General features: G+C 50.4%; 1 protein-coding gene across 5 annotated transcripts in view; it reads left to right on the top strand.

The window, feature by feature from the left end:
• BABAM2 (BRISC and BRCA1 A complex member 2) overlaps positions 1 to 14840 on the top strand; it is a 478108-nt gene extending 463268 nt beyond the window's left edge. For 4 of the 5 annotated variants that reach the window (XM_027555768.1, XM_027555767.1, XM_027555772.1 and 1 more), the window contains one exon: positions 14153 to 14840. In XM_027555768.1, coding sequence (XP_027411569.1) covers positions 14153 to 14216 — 64 coding nt within the window. In that variant the 3' untranslated portion in view covers positions 14217 to 14840. The remainder of the gene's footprint in view (positions 1 to 14152) is intronic. The other variant, XM_027555770.1, reaches the window with a different exon arrangement.
• Positions 14841 to 19923: the final 5083 nt, after the last annotated feature.

The raw sequence follows: 19923 nt of genomic DNA, 5'->3' as shown, positions 1-19923 counted from the left end.
GTGCCCTAGAGCCATGCTCATCCCACTCCAAGCCTGTGACTACAGAGGGCCCTTGGAGCTGACAGTGTGCTGCCGCAGGGCCCTGGCTCATGTCTGAACCTCACTCTGCCTTTGCCACGCACCTGACCCTGGGTAGGTTATCTGCTCTCTCCCAGCCTGCCTCTTCATGTGTACAGTGGGAGCAGAGCAAAACTATCTATTTCATACACAGGACTGTTTCTTGGATTAAAATGGGGTTATTTTTAAAAACACAATATAAACTGTAAAATACTAAGGATCGAGTTAGTTCATTTACTTATCCAGTAACTATTAAATGCCTACTGCTGCTGCTAAGTTGCTTCAGTCGTGTCTGACTCTGTGCGACCCCACAGACAGCAGCCCACCAGGCTCCCCTGTCTCTGGGATTCTCCAGGCAAGAACAGTGGAGTGGGTTGCCATTTCCTTCTCCAATGCATGAAAAGGAAAAGTGAAAGTGAAGTCACTCAGTCGTGTCCGACTCCTAGCGACCCCATAGACTGCAGCCTACCAGGCTCCTCCGTCCATGGGATTTTCCAGGCAAGAATACTGGAGTGGGGTGCCATTGCCTTCGAAATGCCTACTAGGAGCAGGCATTTTCAGGCAGTGCCCCAGGTATTCCAGGCCCTCCCGTAAATAGGAGCTATTCAACACATGTGTGTTAAAATCGAGTGAAATGGGAGTTCCTCAGCTAGGTGATGGGAGGGAAGAGTGGGAGGAAAGGAAACTACTCGGGTGTGAATTCTGACTGTGTACCTGACACTGTTGCTTAACAGTTTCTCTCTGGCTTCATCAGAGAGAAACACGCAGAGACTCAGAGAGGTTAAGTATGACTTCCCCGAGACACACAGCCACCGAGTGACTGACCCACGTTAGAATTCAGTTCCCAGTGATCCCAGATGTTCCCTTGCCACAGAATGACACGAGCAGATCCCCTCTCTAGCCCACTTTTCTCCTCCCAAGCTTCCCTCAGATCAATGAGCTAGGCCAAATCCAAGCCAAAACCGACCACCCCCACCCCATTCTAGGCCAGTATAAGTGGGGACCATGTGAAATCAGGGCAAAATGAGGCTCTATCACCACAAGCCAAATCTCTGTTCACAAGGGCGCAGGTTTTAGGAAAACAACAGCCTTCGATGCATGCTCGGAATTCCTTCCATGGCAAGCCACTGTGAGAAAAATCTCACCCAAACAATGCACTCTTGGCCGCCAAGGGAGGGTGGCTGTCTTTTCAGGCTTAAAGCTACCAGTAAGGACCCAGAAGTCACCCCAGGGAGCTGTTGGTTTCCCTAGAAGATCTAGCTGTTTGAAATCAACTTAGCAAAGGATTCCATTTACCCCTCTGCCCAGCCTCCCAGTGCTGAGGCCTCCCTTGCCTCTTAAGTCCTGGGAGAGCAGGAGGGTCATGGAGCTCGTTGTCTTCATGTGGGTTTTCAGTTGAGCAGTCAATGATTCCTTTTCTCAAATGTAACACCGAGTATTTATTCTGAAAAAGGATTTTAAAGAAAAAAGAACTAAAGAGATCATTGTCTGGCTTGGTCTCCAAAAACCAATCCAGGTATTGTCTAGATTTAAGATGATCGATCTAGGAAAGACTATTCATTCATTGTCATTCAGTCATTCAACAGAAGTTTAGGGTATTTCTGGGTCAGTGAGGTGCAGCCCCCAGAAATGAACACAGGAAGCCTCCCGTGTTTACACCACAGCGGGAAACAACTAAGGAACTGTGTTTAAAGATGGACAGACCCAGGGCTCCAGCTGGAGGAGGGCATGACAACCCGCTCCAGTATTCCTGCCTGGAGAATCCCAAGGACAGAGGAACCTGGCAGGCTACAGTTCATAGCGTCGCACAGAGTCGGACACGACTTAGCAACTTAGCACACACAACTCCAGAGCCAGCAACATCCAGGGAATTCCTGCCCAGGAAGTCAGCCTGGCCCTGGAACTCAGAGCACACGGGGGAGGCCTTGACTGAGCTCCACCACTGAGTTCACAAGGCCTCCCTGAACCTTGGTAACACTGAGCCACCAAGCTCCACCCAAGGGTGACTATAGAAGTAGACAACATGTGTACAAGGGACAGCAGCCAGCAACCCCAGACAGTTTAGTTGGAATTGTTTTGTTCCAGAAGGCAAAAGTAGACTCTGTGGGTGGGGGTTCCCAGGGGACAAATTCCAGTTCAGGAGAAGGAAGACCATCATAACTGTTCAGTGCTGCAGGCTCCGCAGAGGGCCTGATGCTTATGCCAGGCCTTGAGGGTGGTTAAGTTTTCAGTAGATATGGAGGCCCTCAAAAAGTGTTGCGTGGTTCAGGAAAGTACCCTTCGCCTGCAAAGCAAAGGGACTCCTACTTAGCTGGCTCCCAGAATTGCCAAGGGGAATTAATTATTGTTTGTGAAACACTTTAAGATTCTCCGATGAAAGACCTTATATAAATGCAAATTATTATTATTGTCATTAAAAGTGCTAGACAGACGTCTGGCCTGCTGGATAATACGCTGGCATAGCTCTGAGCAGCAAAGAAAGTCAGTTCCAGGCAGCAAGTTTGCTCTAGTTGCTTCAGAGGAATAGCAGGAAGAAACAGTGGGCGGAGGAGGGCTTAGCCCCTGACTGTGAAGTGAAACCACCCAACTCCCACCCAGGCTGAGCAGGCAGCAGTCTGTCTGGGAGTTCAGGGCCCGTGTGTCTCCTGAGGGTCCCTTGCCCCTGCAGGAAACAGCCCTTGTGGAGTACAAGAGCTCGCCATGAGTGAGTGAATGTCTGGTTGTCTGCTAGTCTGACAGATGAATGCTGGCCTCCATTCTTGGAGTCCTAAGTCAGATCTGGAGACAAAAGAGAGATAGATAGAAACCTCTTGTCATGCCTTTGATGGTGCTTATTAAGGCTCTTGAGGGAACCCCTTGAGCAAAGCCCAGGGAGAGGTCATTTATTAAATTACTGCTTCCACTAAAGAAACTGTCTCTGGCTAAAGTGCTTGGATTGATACCAAAGCAATAATAATAATAATGGATAATAGTACAGTCGGCCCTTCATATCTGTGGGTTCCACATCCAGAAAATATTTTAAAATATTTGGCGGAAAAAACTCCAAAAACTTCAAAAAGCAAAGTTTGGATTTGCCAACCACCAGCAACTATGTACATAGCATTTATATTAGTATTTACATTGTATTAGGTATATAAGTAACCTACAGGTGATTTAAAGTATATGGGAATATGTCCATAAATTGTAAGCAAATTCAGTCAGATTTCCACATTTGTACATTCCATACCCACAGATTCAACCAGTGGAGGATAAGAAACCAGAGTTGGTTGAATCCAAGGCTGCAGAATCCAAAGATATGGAGGGCCAACTAGTGTACCACTTCCTATAAGGGACTCGAGCATCCTTGGATTTTAGTATCCGAGAGGGTCCTGCAACCAGCCTCCTGTGGCAGGTTCCACAGGATAACTGTATATTAGACCTGGAAGTAAACGCAGAGGCTATCCCCTCACTTTCCAGATGAGGCATCTGGGACCCAGAGAAGTGAAGTGGCTCATCCACGGTCACATAGCAAGAGCCAGGATCACAACTCATACTTAATTATGTCAGGGTAGTAATCCCTCCCACTGTATAGCATTTTACAGTCACATCACTTCTGAACAGCTCTGGAGAGTTTTCAGAAGCCCACAGACGTTACTGTTAAAGGAACCTTCTGGTACCTTTGCTCTTCTGGGGCTCATAATTTGGAGAACATTTCTGGTGCCTCCTGTGCCCTTATGGGGATTGCAGGTGCCTTTTCTTCTCCGGACAGTCGGACTAGGCCTCATTCTTCCATAGGATGTGTTGATACTTCCAGGAACAAGATGGGCAAGGGAGCGGGAGGTCTAGTTCCTCCCTTCCATCCCTTGTTATCACGGTCATAATTCTACTGGAAAGTCACCCAACGCATGTTCCTAGATGAGAGCTAAGGATACCAGTCAGCACCTCCGGACACACAGACTTACAGGATGGAGGAAACAGACGCAGGTGTAATGGGAGTTAGCAGTAAGCAGCCCTCGGCATTCATTACTGGGCCATTGGCAATTCCAGTATTATGGACTTTTAATGAAGGAGAATAAAAGATCCTAAAATGATGTTTGGGAGGGGAGGATCACCAAATCAAAGAAATTTAGAAATCGTCTCTTCCACGCCTTCATTGTGTGGATGAGGAAACAGAGGCGTGAGTCAGCGTCACACAGCAGACGCGGACGTGGAGGCCTCGGCTCTGTGCTTAGCCACCAGCACTCTTTCCACTGGAAATCCTGGCGGTGTGCAAAGTATGTGCACTCTGGAGTCGAGCAGCATTGCCACCTGTTAGCAGTGTGATCTTAGAAAACTACTTGGCTTCTCTAAGTCATAGGTTTCTCATGGGCAGAAATGGAGATATAGGCGTCCCCCTCTTCTGGAAAGTTCACTTTATGCCCTTCGCTTTTACAAAAGGCCTACATTAGTGCCTGTTTTCAGTGACCCAAAGACATCCAAAAAGGATTTTCACTTTTTTTTTTTTAAAGCAAAAAACAAAAATAGCTTTCATTGTTTGTTTTGTGGCAAGCCCTTGTAGAGGCAGCATACACCCCTAGCAGCTGGAGTGGCACCGCCAACCTCGTTCCCCAGGAACCACGCTCACATCTCAGCATCAAGCCACCATAGCTCACTTTCTGGAATTGCTGCGTTTCTATCTGGGAGCCCAGATGTCTGGAAATATCATTTTAGCTGCTGGACCAGGGGATTAGCCTGAAAAGAAGAGGGACCATAGCCCTCCTTGCTGTCCCTCCCTCAGATCTTCAAGGGGTATCTGTGAGCACCCAACTAGGAGGGCAAACACCCAGAGTATTGGCGTGACCAGGAGGTGCCTTCACAAGCCAGTAGACAGGGGCCCAGGCAGCTATGGAAGACAGAGCTTCGTCCTCTAAATGCTGCGAGTCTAGTGGGAGAAACCAAATTTACAACCAGGCAAACAACACTTAAAAGCCCCAGAGAGACTCTCTGGAAAGGAAGAGAATCGTTCATGCTCCAAGGAGTTGACATCCTAAGTGTTCCTTTGGGGTCCAGTTCTCCCCTGTGCCAGCTGATGCCTGGTGATGCTGAGTGGAAGCCTGAAAACACCGTCCCCCGCACGCTGCCATGGTCAGCTCCACCAGGACCCTGGGCACTTCCTCTCTGTGGGCAGTTCTTTGGTTTTTCCCCTCTTGCTGACTAAGGGGGAGAGGGTTGTCTGTGATCCTGAGGTGACTCACTACCATCAGACAGGCAGCTGGCTTCCCCTCAGCGGCCCAGCACAGGTGAGCTGCATGAGTAGCCCTCCTCCCGACAGGGCCTGCGGACGATCCCAGCACTCTCCACAGGCATCTGCCTGGCCATCGGCAGAGCCAGTGCTGGGCTCCTGCCCACACAGCCCCAGGCAGAGTGAGCAGACAACTTGAGATGCCCGTTGCCATGGCACCTACCACTTGAGATACGTCAGATGTAGGCGCAAATAGGGCAACAAAGTGGACACAGAGAGTAGCTCTGCTCTGGGGTCCCAGGCTTCAGGGAGCACCACAGTCCTTAGCCCCCTCCACCCACTATCTGGCCTAAGCTTAGCACAGCCAGGTGCACTAGGTCATCACAGCTTGCCCGCCCCCGCCTCCCGGGTAGATGGGGGCCAGCCTTTCTCTGTGGCCACACTGTCGGCTCCTCTTCCCAGTGTCTCATCAGGTTCACAGTGGAAAGAGCATCAGCCGGAGAGTAAGGAGATAGGGAGGACGGGCTCAGATTCTACCTACCAGCTCTGGAGCTTCAGGACAGCCCCTGGGGACAGCCATTCATTCGTTCATTCCTGCCTGTGAGGCCTATGGACGGTGAGCACCATGGGGCACTAGGGATGAACCATCACCAAATTCTGCCCTCAAGGGGCTTCCAGAGAAGAGCTAGGCCTTGTGAGAGGAAACCATTAACTTCTCCAGCCCTTAATTTTCCCTTCCCCATAATGATTGGAGTATACGGCCACTGAGGTTTCTGTTAAAAAATTGTATTGTTCTAAAGTACATCTTTAAATAAACCACGTGGTTATTACATCGTTTGCGAAATGTTTGTTGAGCTGCAGTGTGTCGGCACTAGACTTGAAGCTGGGCTGCAGAGAGGGATGAATATGTGCAAGAGGGCTTGCAGTTAAGGAGCTTCTGGTCGGACATGGCGGGGTGAATAGACAGATGCGGGCAGAGCTAGAGCCCCAGGGAGGAAGGCAGCCCTGGGGCTGGGGGAGCCCATGAGGACTACCCTGCCCCCCCCACCCCCATCCTGCCAGCTGGCCATCTCATGGCCTCCTCCTCAGACCCTGCACCAGGGGATGCTGAGGGGGCAGAGGCACCTACAGCTCCCCCCCACCCCACCCCCACTCCTGGGCAAGGACTGGCCCTGCAGTTGCAGAAGCTGGCTGCATGCTGCTTTAGCCCCAGAGGAACTGGCTAGGCTCCAGAAGGCCTCCTCAGAGAGTCTCAGAAGGAGGGAGAACCACTAGGTAATTTTGATCATTTCAGTACCCATTGACAAATACCCTATGATTTAGAAGGAGGCAGATTTCATCCCAATACTTTGATGTCTAGAAATGGATTCCAGTTGGTTGTTTGTCCTCGTAAAACAGCATTTTATTTAATTCAACACATACTGAGACTACAGCCAGCTTTCTCATGGGCGAGGAGCCCGAGCTGTATAAGACAGAGTCTAGACACCAATCTAAACATCTCAAACTCAAGGCAGACCATGGCTGGGCCTGAGGTTAGAGGCCAGTGTGCCATGGAACCCAGCAGAGGGGAGATTGATTCCAGCTGAGAGCGAGGGCCTCTGCCTGAAGCTGTGAGCGTGTTCTCAGTGTGATATCAAGCTTTTTGCAGCTCTTGGGTTAGTTTCCTTGCTTTGTGAGCTTAGATTCCTTAAAAACAAACCAGGCCTGCTTGAGGATTGGCACCTCTAAGGAGACTGTGTACATGAACCAGTTATAACCACTTGTTTGTTCCTAAAGCCCATACCAGCAATCCAGGCTGGCCTGGCAGGGCACAGCTACAGATTAAGCTCCCATCATGCCAGGCATTTGCTCACCAAGGTGCCCAGAGTCGGTGGGCCATCTTTACAGGGGCTTTTGGAGGGCTTGGGGTGATGGGCATCGAGGCAGAACCAGGTCTCTTTGTAGAGATCCTATTATGAGGATGACCCTTTGTCACCGGAGAGTAACCCCCGATGAGTCAGTCTTTACCATGGCCGTTCAGGACCATGAGGACAAGGCGAGACCACAAGGATGATTAGCGGGACTTGTCTTACCCTATTTACAGGACCGCTTTGATTTTCAGACCACAGTCAGCTTGCATATGACTGATTAAAAACATGTGCCAGTTGAAGTCACAGCTGCAGAAGAAAACTCGAAAAAAGAAAGGAGCCTTAGATGTTTAGGAACTCGCCTCTATTTGCAAAAATGAATTCTGACTTGATTTGTGTGTCTTTGATTTCCTGACAGTGAGGTTCGTGTCCCCGAACCACTTCTCCCACCCTGCCCCACCCACCCCCACACTGGCCTGACTTGAGCAAACATTGTAAGGCTCATCTTATGATTGCCCAAAGAAAAGCATTTGGGAATTCCAGAAAGAGACCTCAGAGTCCTATTTCGGAAGACAGCAGCTGTTTAGGCTTCTGCAGAAATAAAGGTCCCAAGTAAATGAGGCTAAAGGCAGCAAGATCCCAGGGGCTACTCTGTCAGGTCGTGCTCCCGTGGGAAGACGAGCTCTGGTGGGACTGGTATCAGAGGCTCTCTTGACTGAACTCGCTCAGCGTCTGTTTTCTCACCTGCAAAATGGGACCATGACTCCTGCCGCACGCGGCAGTACTGTGAGCAATGTTCAATCTGCTTTGTGGGTTTCCTTCCTCTTTCCCCGGAGTCTCCAACCTCTTGGGACTTTTTATTCTCTGTTTTTTGTTTTCATTTTCTTAAAGTGGTACTGATTCAAATGTTTAGATGTTAATTTCACAGATTTTTGTCCTTTTGAAAAGGTCCATTGAATAAATCGAGGCTTATAATTCCAGCAGGGAAAACCCCTTTTGGTGAGAAAGGCTCCTAATTGCCTTCATCTCAAGGTCTCTGAGGATTCCTCTCACAGCTCTCTGTCCCCACTCTCCTTAGTGTCCCCAGAGCCCCTGCCCAGGAGCACCTAGATGATGGATTTTCCAGGCATTGTTACCCCCTGATGACTTAGCTTGAGCTCCCTGACTCTGGAGCTCTGCTCAGTGGGAGGGCAGACATGGCCGAGAGAAACGAGCGTCCCTCCTTCTCACCACTGCCTGTGGTTCCCAGAACATGTGTTCGGAGCTCTGCCATGTTCGCAAAAAAGCATCCCAGATAATGATGAGCTCTGCCTCCCTGCACCACAAGTCCTTACAATGCCTTGAGGCTTGGGCTTGGCTGGTGCCTTGATTTAACCAGTGAAGGTCAAGACACAAAGAGGTTAAGTGGCTTGCTCAAAGTCACGTGGATTTCTCAGAACCATCACTGGGTGGCACCTAGAGATGACCAAGTATCCATCTGCCTTTTGGAGGTGAGGAGCCAGGCCTGGACTAGAGCCCATGACTTCTGCCTCGTGGCTCAGGGATCTTTCTGTTCACCCCGCTGCCTCTCCTTTTCAGTACTTGTCCTGGACAGAGAAAGGTCTGTTCGAGGACTGGGCCAACTGTGATACCCCCACTTCTGGTAGCCAGAGCCACGTGATTATCTTAAACATCTGTCAGGCCCACAGCTCACCTTCCCCCAACCACACTCTTGACCAGAACTGTGCACAAGAGCACACCCAGAACTCAGGCAAAAGCCAGCCAGGGGTGCAGGTGCCTCCTGTTGCAGAGCCCATCCTTAGATACCATGAGTCCACCTCCAGCCTCTCTGGGCTGCATTTCAAGAGGTTCACAGTGTCCTGACAACTTTGGCTGGTGTCAAGTCCTGAGACCGACTATCTCTGTGCCTCCAACTGCGAGCGCATATGATAAGTGAAAAGTGATCCAAGAAGGCCCAGAGGAAAGGATGATCTGGGACTTTTCCATCCACACAGGGTTTTTCTCTTTTGCAGCCACACATGCCCTAGCTGTTCCCAGGGATTCAGTCTTTCCCCCTCAAACCCAACTGGGTCCCCATGGTAATAGTTGACATCTATTGATCAAGTAGTATGCCAGGCATCAGGCCAAGTGCTTACTTGGAGCATCTCATTTAATCCTCATGAGGATTACTCTTTAAGGTAGGCATTATGGCTCCCCTTTTATAGTCGAAGAAATTAAAGCTGAAGAGGTGAGTCACTTGCACAGGTGGGACAGCCAGTAAGGAGCAGGGCCAAGCCTTGAGCCCAGGTGTGGCTGGCTCCAGAACACACAGTGCCTATCTTGCACAGCCTCCAGCCTGTGAGGCCTTGGAGATCATCGAGCACAGCTCCCTGCCTTGAAGATGAGGGATCTGGTGCCCAGAAGGGAAGAAACTTACTCGTGGACCCCAGACCCAGAAAAGCAGACCCACTGAGCTCCCCAACACCCTGATTCCTGACCTCAGGGAATTCCCTCCTGGCAGTGCCTGTGAGCTGAGGCCAGGAGCCAATCCTGCTTCCAATTCATGGAAAACCTACCAGACCTCGGCCTGGAGTCAGTTCTTTAAGTTTTATTCTGTTGACCTGAGACTCTGTGATGGACTAAGTTGTGATTTTATAAACCCAGAGTGAAGGAACTGAGGTCAGTGGAAAGGGTCAGAACCTGATGTCATCCTCAGGCATATTTAGCTCTAATCTGGTCTAAAAATAATTTCCCTTCCAGTGTGAGTAGAATGGGAGCTTGACTGACTCAAGGCCTCTATCCTGCAGGTCCTTTTGACCAGTGAAGGGGGATGTGAGAAGACCTTCCCTTCACCACCCCTGTAACACACTTACACTTTTGAAGCTTACCACACACTTTGTCTTTGGGTCAAAGAGTTTTTTTAAAGGTGACAGACTAGTGCCATTGGCAAGTGATACATTCTGAGCAGCTCTCCACTTTCTCTGATTAAAAAAAACTGAAATAAATGAAAACAATGCTTCAAAAATATATATAAATGGCTGGGAGCCAGTTGTCATTTTCCCCCTCCTCCCCCTTTCCCCGAGCTGACTTCGTGCGGCTCCGTGTTGAGAGGCGCTCACTGACAACAGCGGGTAGCATCATGCCTTTAAATAGCCCTGCTCCGTACTGCTTCCCCTTGGCGTCACACAGTTTGCCCTGGCAGGGAAAGCCCAGGACAGAACAGGAAAATTCAGAATTTTCTGAAGGAGGAAAGAGCTTGCTGTAAAGCTTTCTCCCTCTTGCCAAGACCTTTCTGTCGAAGGAGCTTGCACTGGTGTGGCCCCTTCCCCCAGAGCTTTCCAAGGAAAAACTGAGCTGAGGAGATTCGCTTCATCAGATTTGCCCCATGTGACACCGGGCATGAGGAGAGAGCACGGGAGAGAGGTGCCCAGCCTGGAGCCCAGGGCCCCATTTCAGCAGCAGTCAGTCCCACTCCCTCATCCGGCACCTATTGTGGGGCCGACAGCCTCTCTCTATAGTGTCCTCACCTGTGACCTAAAACAGGGGCTCCACCCCACCCAGTGCTCTAACTCCAGGTGTCCTTTGGGCAGGAAGGCAAATGCAGTGGAGGTTGGCAGCAGCCCATTGGTGCCGGACCCCCTGAAGAAGGGCCAGCAGGCCCCCCTCCAGCAAACACAAATTCTGCTGGGGAGATAGCCGCATGTGAAACACAGGGAAGGAATGAACAGCCCTCACGACTGGTGGCGGCAGCCAGTCAACAAGCTTCCTTCCCACACGTGGTCCTGTGAGAGCATCACATCAGGGTGGGTTTGTCTCCCCTTCTCACCCTGGGGAAACAGAACTTGGGGCGTCTCTTGCCTGGTCCACCTGGCTCTAGGTCTGGGGCAGCTCCTGCCTCATTGCAGTCCTCCTCCCCATAAGGATGATTGTGGGCAAGGGTTCCAAGGTTCTGCGGCTCAGAAAAGGTGGCGGATTGGCTGGAACCAGGATGGTGGAGGGTGTTGATCCTTCTCACCAACAGTCGGCGTAGGCTGAAGTTTGAGAATGGACAACACGTTTGCAGTTTTCTTCCTCAGAGTCTAAATGTCTCATCTGCCTGCTTTCTGGGCTTGCTCTGTTTCACCCCGAAAAGCCTGCAAGGGACCTGCTTTAACTGCTCTCACAAACCGGTGGTCATCAGTAGTTACCTTAATTACAGCCATGAAGTCCTCACCCGGCCCTCCGTACAGGCCAGGCCTGTGGGGTCACCGAGAAGGAGACTTGCTCCCTCCTTTCCGGAGCCGGCAGTGCCACCTAGTCCACAAGCCGTGTGCACACATGAGACATGCCCAGAAGAAGCACAGAGAATGTCTGCACTCAGGGAGAGAACCTTCTGGTGACCAGGGAAGGCTTGATGGAGGCAAGGGCATTTGGCCTGAGCATGACTAAAGGCCTGGGGTGGTAATGGCATGTGTGAGGAAGAGCAGGTGGCCAGACGGGAGGAAGTGGGAGTGGAGGTTGGCGTCTGGACCGTGCGTGGGCCTCAGGGGGCTTATGACACCCCCGATTGCTCTCTTCTCACGGGTGGACATTCCCTCGTTGCCTCTCACAGCTTCAGCACGTCTGCCATCTGCCTTTAAGTGAGCACCCTGACTCCTTAATGTGCTTCTGATCTCCTGTGACATCACAATGACTCATCTGTAGGTTTTCTGGAAGAGGATCTTCAGCTTTCTTAGCTTCTCAGTGGTGAGGGCAGGGCATGATCCCAAAATGTGACTGAGGAAAAGTGCAGATGACAATCACGGCACTCCAGGCTGCGGGTTTGGGCAGATGAAGGGTCTTGGTTGGGATAGGGACACAGACCCACGCTCAAAGAGAATTCATTTACCTGCAACAGGAAGGTGAAGCCTTGCATCCCAGGAAGAAATAGCAGTGTTGTAACAGGTAACAAGGCAGGGAGCCCAGGGTGTGGGGACACCAGGGAAGAAGAGGAAGAAGCTGCAGGATGAATTCGCTGCAGAGGTTTAGGGAGAAGTGGAAAGTGAGGGTTCTGTTACAGAAGTACCAGGGCCCGACGCACTTTCAAATGCGTAATAGCAATGAACACATCCATGTGGCACGCACTGGCTTGGATGAATGATAGACGTTCAGGTCGTGATATCCTGGTTGGAAATGTGAGACTGGCAGTTTGGGAGAGAAGGACTGGAGACCCAGGTCCCAGGGGTGGGGAGAGGTGTTCTCTGCTGAGGGTGTTTCAAGCCTGAGAGGAAGCGAGGGGAGTAGAGAGCAGGACTGGAAGAGGCCAAGGAGACATGTCACCTGGAGGTGAGGAGGAGCAGGGAGAGGAGGGAGGGAGCAGGTCTGGATGTTTAGTCCAGGCAGTAGCTTCCAGACGCAGGAGCCACTGCAGAGAGGCTGCCGAGGCTAGGACTGAAAAATCTAAGCAAATCCCTGAAATGTGAAAGAGGGCTTCCCGTGACTTGGCATTGCCGGGCGGGGATCAGGCAGGTGTCATCAGTGACGCTCTGTGTGGCTATCTCGTGGCAACCCTGGGGCTGCTGGGTTTGTGGGGCTCCTCGCCCAACATCGAACCACCTGTTTGAGCTTCTTGACTCCTGAGTGGTTCTCTGCTCTTTTCTCACGGGTGGCCATCACCTCGTCGCCTCTCACAGCTTCAGCACGTCTGCCTTCTGCCTTTAAGTGAGCGCCCTGACTCCTAATGTGCTTCTGATGTCCTGGGAGCCTGGAGCACCAAGTTTCCTAGGACTGTATCCTAAATATTAATAACATAGACTTGGGTGAGGTACCTGAGGCCTTTATGGTACCGATGGTGACAGGTCATCTAGCTCGTGTCCCAGGTCCGGGGGAGCCACTGCTGGATAAGTCAGCTGCTCTGATCTCACCGGCATCAGGGGCAAGAGAGGGGGGACCCGGAGCACACAGAGTGCCCACCCCAACCTCCCCGTCTTGCTGCCCTCCGCCTCCCACCGTGCCCTTTCTCCTCTGGAACAGTGTTGAGCTCCCAGCTCACGTGCAGCAGTCCCGTGCTCCCAGGCCTCTGCCCTGCTGTGTCTTTTCCTGGAACACATGTAAAATGCCTGCTTCACCTCCTCCTCCATTGATTGCCCCAGGCTGGTGCCTCATGGCACCTCCGTAAGCACCCGCACCACAGGAGTCGGTATTTCTTCTGTGTCTGCTGCTCCTCAAAACTGAGCTCACCTGCATGGGGTGCCATGTCTGGAGCATCTCCCAACCCCTGGCACTTCAGACAGTGCCAGGCACAGCCTCCTGCTGTTGAATGGAAAGTCTGCTTCTACAGGTTCGAATCTGGGTGCCAGAAGAACCAAATGGTCCGCCCCAGATCCTGTCACTAGTCTGAGAAGGCTCTCCTGACACCCAGCCTGATTTTCTTTTCAATAGATCAAACCACAAGCATGTTTGCAAATAAATGGAGACCATGGTTCACTTAGAAATTCCTCGTATTAGGCCTTGCTTATCTATACGCAGGAGACCTGGGTTTGATCCCTGGGTCGGGAAGATCCCCTGGAGAAGGAAATGGCAACCCACTCTGGTATTCTTGCCTGGTAAATCCCATGGATAGAGGAGCCTGGTGAGATACAATCCACAGGGTCACAAAGAGTCAGACACAACTGAGCGACCAGCACTCTTTTCTTGTCTTTGTCTGTATGAAGTTGATCCAACTGAGTGAAAAGTACAACCCTGTTGATATTTCAGATCACGAAAATGACTGGTTGCTTGGCTTGGTCACTCTCTGGCTTGTAGCTTGGACCCAACCTGGGAAAGGGCAGACAGAACCTGAGTACTGATGTCTAATGGGGATTGGCAGCCAGGAAGTTCTGAATACAAGCCTTTTAAGCATCCAGGAGAGAGAGCACGGCAGTGAACTGCATGGACCTCTCTTGGAAAAATCCAGAAGGCTTTGCATCAGCAGAGAAGGAAAATCCAACCCAAGATGCATGAACAATAAATAACAACTGTTCTGAGTTAGGTTGAAAGCTCTGAGTTGCACTTTTTTTTTTCAAGTTGTTTGTGCTAACCACAATTTTTTTTTCTCCCCTTTTCCCACCAGGGCTTATTTCAAAACCTTTGTCCCTCAGTTCCAGGAGGCAGCGTTTGCCAATGGAAAGCTCTAGGAAACACCAGTCTTGAGAGGTGGCCAGCCAGACTGCTCTGTCCACATGCGTGTCAGCACATAGGGCTGCTTCCTGGAAGCCATTGGAATGTCTTCATGGCAGCGTTTCGCTCACACAGCAGCTTTGCTCCACGACTGGAACCCAGACTTGAGCTGGCTGGCGGGAACCTGGGTCCCAGAGCCCCCGCCTCTGGTGGCTCCCTCTTTGTTTCCTGCAGTATATTTCTTAGTTGAAAGAAATAAAGTCACAAATCATGATGCCATATTTTTCCAGGGAAAGTAAGACATCCTGAATGCACACACCCTGATTCCAAAGCCTTTGTCTCTGAGACCTCTTTTTAAGTTTTCAGATTAAACACACCTTTGCTTTTCTCTTTCCCCCGAAATGAGTGCCTGTGTGTTTCACACCCCCGTGTGTCCCATTTTGGACAGTCCTCCAGAAGCGCTGCTGCCTGAATGAGCCTGACCAGCTGGCAAGGTTTCAGCCACTTCCCAGCCGGGCCCAGGACTGGCGCTCAGGAACAACCAGGTTCTAGCACCAGCCTCGCCTCCAGGCCCCTGTGTGTGCTCCAGGTACAAAGCCCGTCCTGACCCAGGAGGCGGTCATTAAAGTCATTAAAGCTTGTTGAATGCCTCAAGAAATTTATCTCTCTTCTCCTGTCCCTCCTCCCGATGCCATTGGGAGAGTTGTTTGAGCTTATGAAGCACTCTGTGAATTATACGTGGAAGACACAGGTAGGGTCCCGTGGGCGAACCCTGGGCTCAGGCCTGCCAGCTCTGCTGCCACCCAGGAACAAGACTGGGCAAGGCACCCTGAGCAAGCTCCATCTTACCTAAATTTGTGGATTATCAGAGCCGGGTGGGGTTTCAGAAGTCATCTGTTTCCACCCCCCGAATCCCTCTCCCCTGCTACTCCCTTTAAGGTCAGAAGTGAAAACCAAGGCCCACAAGCTAAAGAAATACTGCCAGTAAATTAGGGCAAACCTGGGAGCTGAGAGCCATCACATGACTTCCCTGAGCTTACACCCAGGCTGGCCACGGCCAGCTTGTCCACTCGACAAGGTCTAGTTTAGTTTAGTGGGGTTCCACCCTGAGGGCTTTCAGCCCCGGAAGTGGGACCCTGGCATGGAGGCGAGAGAAACAAGCTGACCTGCGTGGCCTGGGCTCCTTTCTTCAACTCACCTGCCTCCCACCCTCTGTAGGGCCTGCACAGGTGGAACCCGACCCCTCACTGTTCCCTCAGCTCCTCTTGTGGCTCCTGGAGCCCACGTAAACCTTAAAGGGAGCCAGCTCAGGGCCGCTGTGGGGGCTGGTGAGAGACACCCCTCCTTCCTGTGTTCTCTAGCACTCGAGAATGTTCTCAGGAGGCAGGGGAACCACTAGAAGAGACCTCTCAGCTTGGCTTCTAGCTGAAGGGCTGCCCTCCTCTGGGATCTTTCACCATGTGAGTACTTCACCTTGAAGCCTTGGGAATTCCTGTGACAGAGAACAGTCCGGTGTCCCATGTCTGCACCCCAGCTCTGCTGTCAGCCAGCTGTGTGACCCTGAGTAAGTCCCTTCCCTGTGTAGTCAGAACCACCCCGGGAGCTTTTTAAAGAACCACTGCGCAGGGCCCCACTGCCAGCCTGCTGAATCACATCTTGTTAGCTGAGGCTTGGGTGTCTGGATTTTGATAAAACTCCCAGGTGATGCTGTTGAGCAGGTGGTCATGACCACACTGGAGTCTCCTGACTGTGGCCAGCTGCCTGCCTCCTCTACGTCAGGCCAGCTGTGGGCCAAGCTCCACTCTCCTACTCCTGACACGGTCACTTAGGACGGAGGGCATGGATTGGGCTCGCTGCACACGGAACCAAGAGTAGACTGAGTCAGACTTTGTTTCAGAACCAATAGGGGCTTCCAGCTCCAGTTCTAGCAGGGGCTGGTTGGCAGGTATGAGATGGGTGCGATCACATGGCCTGGACCCTTGGCATTTCAAATATTCAGTAGTGGCAGCAGCCAGTACTGGGCAGACGGCTCAGGCTGGCCAGATCGTCCATGGTAGCCCACACATCTGTGAAGCACGCCCGACCAATCAGAAGTGCTATCTGTGCTTTATCTCAGCACATCTCTCTACAGCAGACCTGTGAAATAAGCAAGTGAGGAGGAAACAAGATCAGAGAGGTTAATTGAGTTACCCATGATCACCAGCTAGTCGGTGCCAGTCGGGACTCAGCCCATGCTCCAGATCCAGTGCCACTTCTCACTTTTGTCCGTAACTCTAGGAAACAAGGGCTTCCCTGGTGGCTCAGCGGTAAAGGATCTGCCTGCAGTGCAAGAGATGCAAGAGACTCAGGTTCAATCCCTGGGTTGGGAAGATCCCCTGGAGTAGGAAATGGCAACCCATTCCAGCATTCTTGCCTGGAGAATCCCACGGACAGAGGAACTTGGTGGGCCACAGTCCATGGGGTCACCAAGAGTCAGACACGACTGCGCAACTAAACACACATGCACACGAGTAAACAAACAGGTTTTTTCCCCAGTGAAGGGTGATGAGCTATGTGTAGCTTTGTGAGCACGGAGATGATAGGATTTTTGAGAAGACTTTCAGCCCTAGTAGCACAGAGGGAAGGTTTGGGCTGCTTTTCTTAGGGGCAAGCAAACAACAGAAGGTGACAGTAGCCACTTCAAATGCCAGGGACTCAGAACCAGTATTTGTGAGATTTTTATCTCCACCCCCAACAGCAACGGAAGCAAGTGGCACTTGTAAATGGGCGACAGTTGCCTGTGTGTTTTTTAAACACTTCTTGCTAGTTCGGCCCATCGCTGCATTGTATCTGCACACAGAGTGCAGCCCAGGACTAATTAGTAAATGGCTATAAAATGCTTTGAAGATGAAAAGTACCATATATGAGAGCACATTATTATTACCTCATAAATCCTGTCTCCAGCTTACTCAGCCCTTGTAATTTCAGTTGCATCTTTAAGCTCAGCACAGACAAGGAAAAGGTGTTATGAGTGTTTGCTGCTAATAGCTGGATCAGGGCATCTCCTCGGGTGCCAAGGAGGAGGCAGAAGAGACTGGAGAAGCAAGTGTTCATCCTTCTCCCAGCCATTTGGCTTCCTGAGGACCTACCACCAACAGAGAGATGGTGCTTCGTTAGAGAGAGATGGGGCCCATTTACTCCTCAGGATGAACTGGGAAGTGGGTGAGCTTGAGGAGGAGAGAGACTTATATTTGAATCCTGGCTCTGCCCACTGAGTCACTAGCAAATATATAACAAGCTGTTCTTCAGCAGTTTAAAAAAGAAGACGAGGGTAGATGAGGGTTGGGGGGAGGAGGAGCCTCCTTTTTATCATTTGCTGCTTTTCATGATGTGAACGCTCCCACCATGACCGATTCCAAGCTCCCAGCATGAGGTCCCTAGACGCAGCCTTGGGGAGAGCACCGAGAGCCGCATGGTGGAAGCCTCTTGGAGTGAGCAGACTCTGGTGTGGATCTTAAATCTCGCTGAGTTTTGTTATCCTCATCTGTAAAATGGGAATAAATACCATCTGCCTCCCGGGGTGGTGAGAATTAAATAAGAAAAGTACATGAAGCACCAAGTAAGGAGCTCGGCACACAGAAACGTTTGCTAAACCATGGCTATTACAGAGCAGAAAAAGGATTTTTTGATGTTGACTTTGGCCTTTTCCTAATAAGTCAGAATGTCCCTGCTTGGATTTCCCTGGCAGTCCAGTGGTTAAGACTCCATGTTTCCACTGCAGGAGGCATGGGGTTGATCCCTGGTCGGGGAACTAAGATCCTGAATGCTGTACAGTGTGGAGACCCAAAAAAGAGTTTTGCCAATGAATGTGGCCTTGGGAAGAGTGACCCTGTCTTTATAACTAGGAAGAGAAGATGATGTCATCCTGATTTTAATACATGAGGGATTAGATGTATCCATGAATGTTCCCTCCTCCCCTCCCCCCACACCAGTCTTGGTTTAACTCTCAGCAGGTCCCCAGGCACTCGAAGTGACCTGCTTTTTTGCCCCCACCTCCCGTGGGCAGGAGAATCAGAACAGCACAAGCCACTCTTGCTTCTGACTCAGTTTCGGTTCCTGACAGCTACAGGTCCTTGTTTTGGAGTCACAGCCTAGCCAGAGAAACGACCACACTCAGTTGGCCTCTTCCTTGGGCCTATAAATAGAAAGAGCCCAGAATCTGCCCCAGTTCATGGGGACTGGCCTGTCCCACAGTTCTTAACGTGAATGTTAAAACAGCATCTAATGGTAAGGTGACATCGAATTCTCTCAATGGCATCTTCTTAATTCACTGGTGCTTTTAAAAATGAAAACAAGAGAAGAAACATCCCCTTTATGTATCTTTGGTGTTTATGTGCAGTGGCAGGAGAATAAAAGCCAAGAGAGCAGACCAGCTATGTAACAGTCACAGTGTACTGAGTGGAGGTCACACTGATCACTGACCAGTGATCACTGACCACTTAGGGAGCTATGAATGATAATTCCATACTAGCTGCTTTCCTTTCTTTTTTACAAATATTTATTTACTTGGCTGCTCTGGGTCTTAAGTTGTGACACATGGGATACTCAATCTTAGTTCCAGCATCCAGGATCTTTAGTTGCGGCATGTGGGATCTAGTTCCCTAGTCAGGGATGGAACCCAGGCTGCTTGTACTGGGAGCCCAGAGTCAGCCACTGGACCACCAGGGAAGTCCCACTAGCTGCTTTTCTAATCCTCGCAACAGCTAAGCGAGGTAGGTGTTACGATCCCCATCTTATAGAGAAACTAAGCCTCAAAGAAGTTAAATAACTTACCTACAGACAGGAAACTGGTACATTTCCTTATTCATCCATCGTTTCTAACTTTCCCTCCCTGACCCTCATTCTCTCCCTTTCCATCCCCTTCCTGATTTCACAAAGGAAGTGAACTCAGATCTCTGTTTCTATTTCCTTTTTCCAGCTTCCCCAAATGAGAGATTTATTGAGCATCTATTGTGTGCATGGCTCTATATAAGACATTCATATACCTGTTTTCGCTATTTTCCCAAGGAGAAAGAGGGACTTGGATGGATGGGACTGGTCAGGGTCAGATGCCCAAGGCTGCTGGTTCCAAGGCCAGGCTTCACACACTGGTTCTGTGTGTCTGTCCCCCAGGTAAGATGCTCTGCAGCAGTCTTTGTAAACATGGATAGGTCTATCTATGTGGCTACCTAAATATATATATAAATTCCAGTTGATTTTCAGATGGTTGAACCAGGGTCAGCGTACAGTTTTAAAAAAAAAGTCCAACTTCAAAGCTTGTGCCATATTCTCAGGTTAAAGTCCAACACACACTTGGTTGAAATAATGGCCTAATATCTGGGAAAAACAAGATGAAAATAGTTGTTGTAATCATTAAGGAAAATTACCAAGGTATTACCAAAGACAGCAGAATCCATGACTGACTCCAGGTTAAATATGAAATAACTCCAAGGGTTATTTCCTAACATAACTCATGTTTTTTTCTTCAGGGTTCCTACATTGACTCCTTCATTCTTCTCTGATTCCCTGAGAAGAACCACACTTTACAAGCCTGCAAGGTCATGGTTGGGGTCACGATGAATTATGACTAATGGTGGCAATAAAAGTAGCCCCACAGGCCCCAGGAGTGACCAGATGGCCTTCCCTGCCCTGGGTCAGCTGCCTTGGTACTATCTTGGGATGAGCCAGATGGTGTGGGACACACTT

This window comes from Bos indicus x Bos taurus, chromosome 11, assembly GCF_003369695.1.
Source record: "Bos indicus x Bos taurus breed Angus x Brahman F1 hybrid chromosome 11, Bos_hybrid_MaternalHap_v2.0, whole genome shotgun sequence".
NCBI lineage: Eukaryota > Metazoa > Chordata > Mammalia > Artiodactyla > Bovidae > Bos > Bos indicus x Bos taurus.
This window is presented reverse-complemented; position numbering and strand designations above follow the sequence as displayed.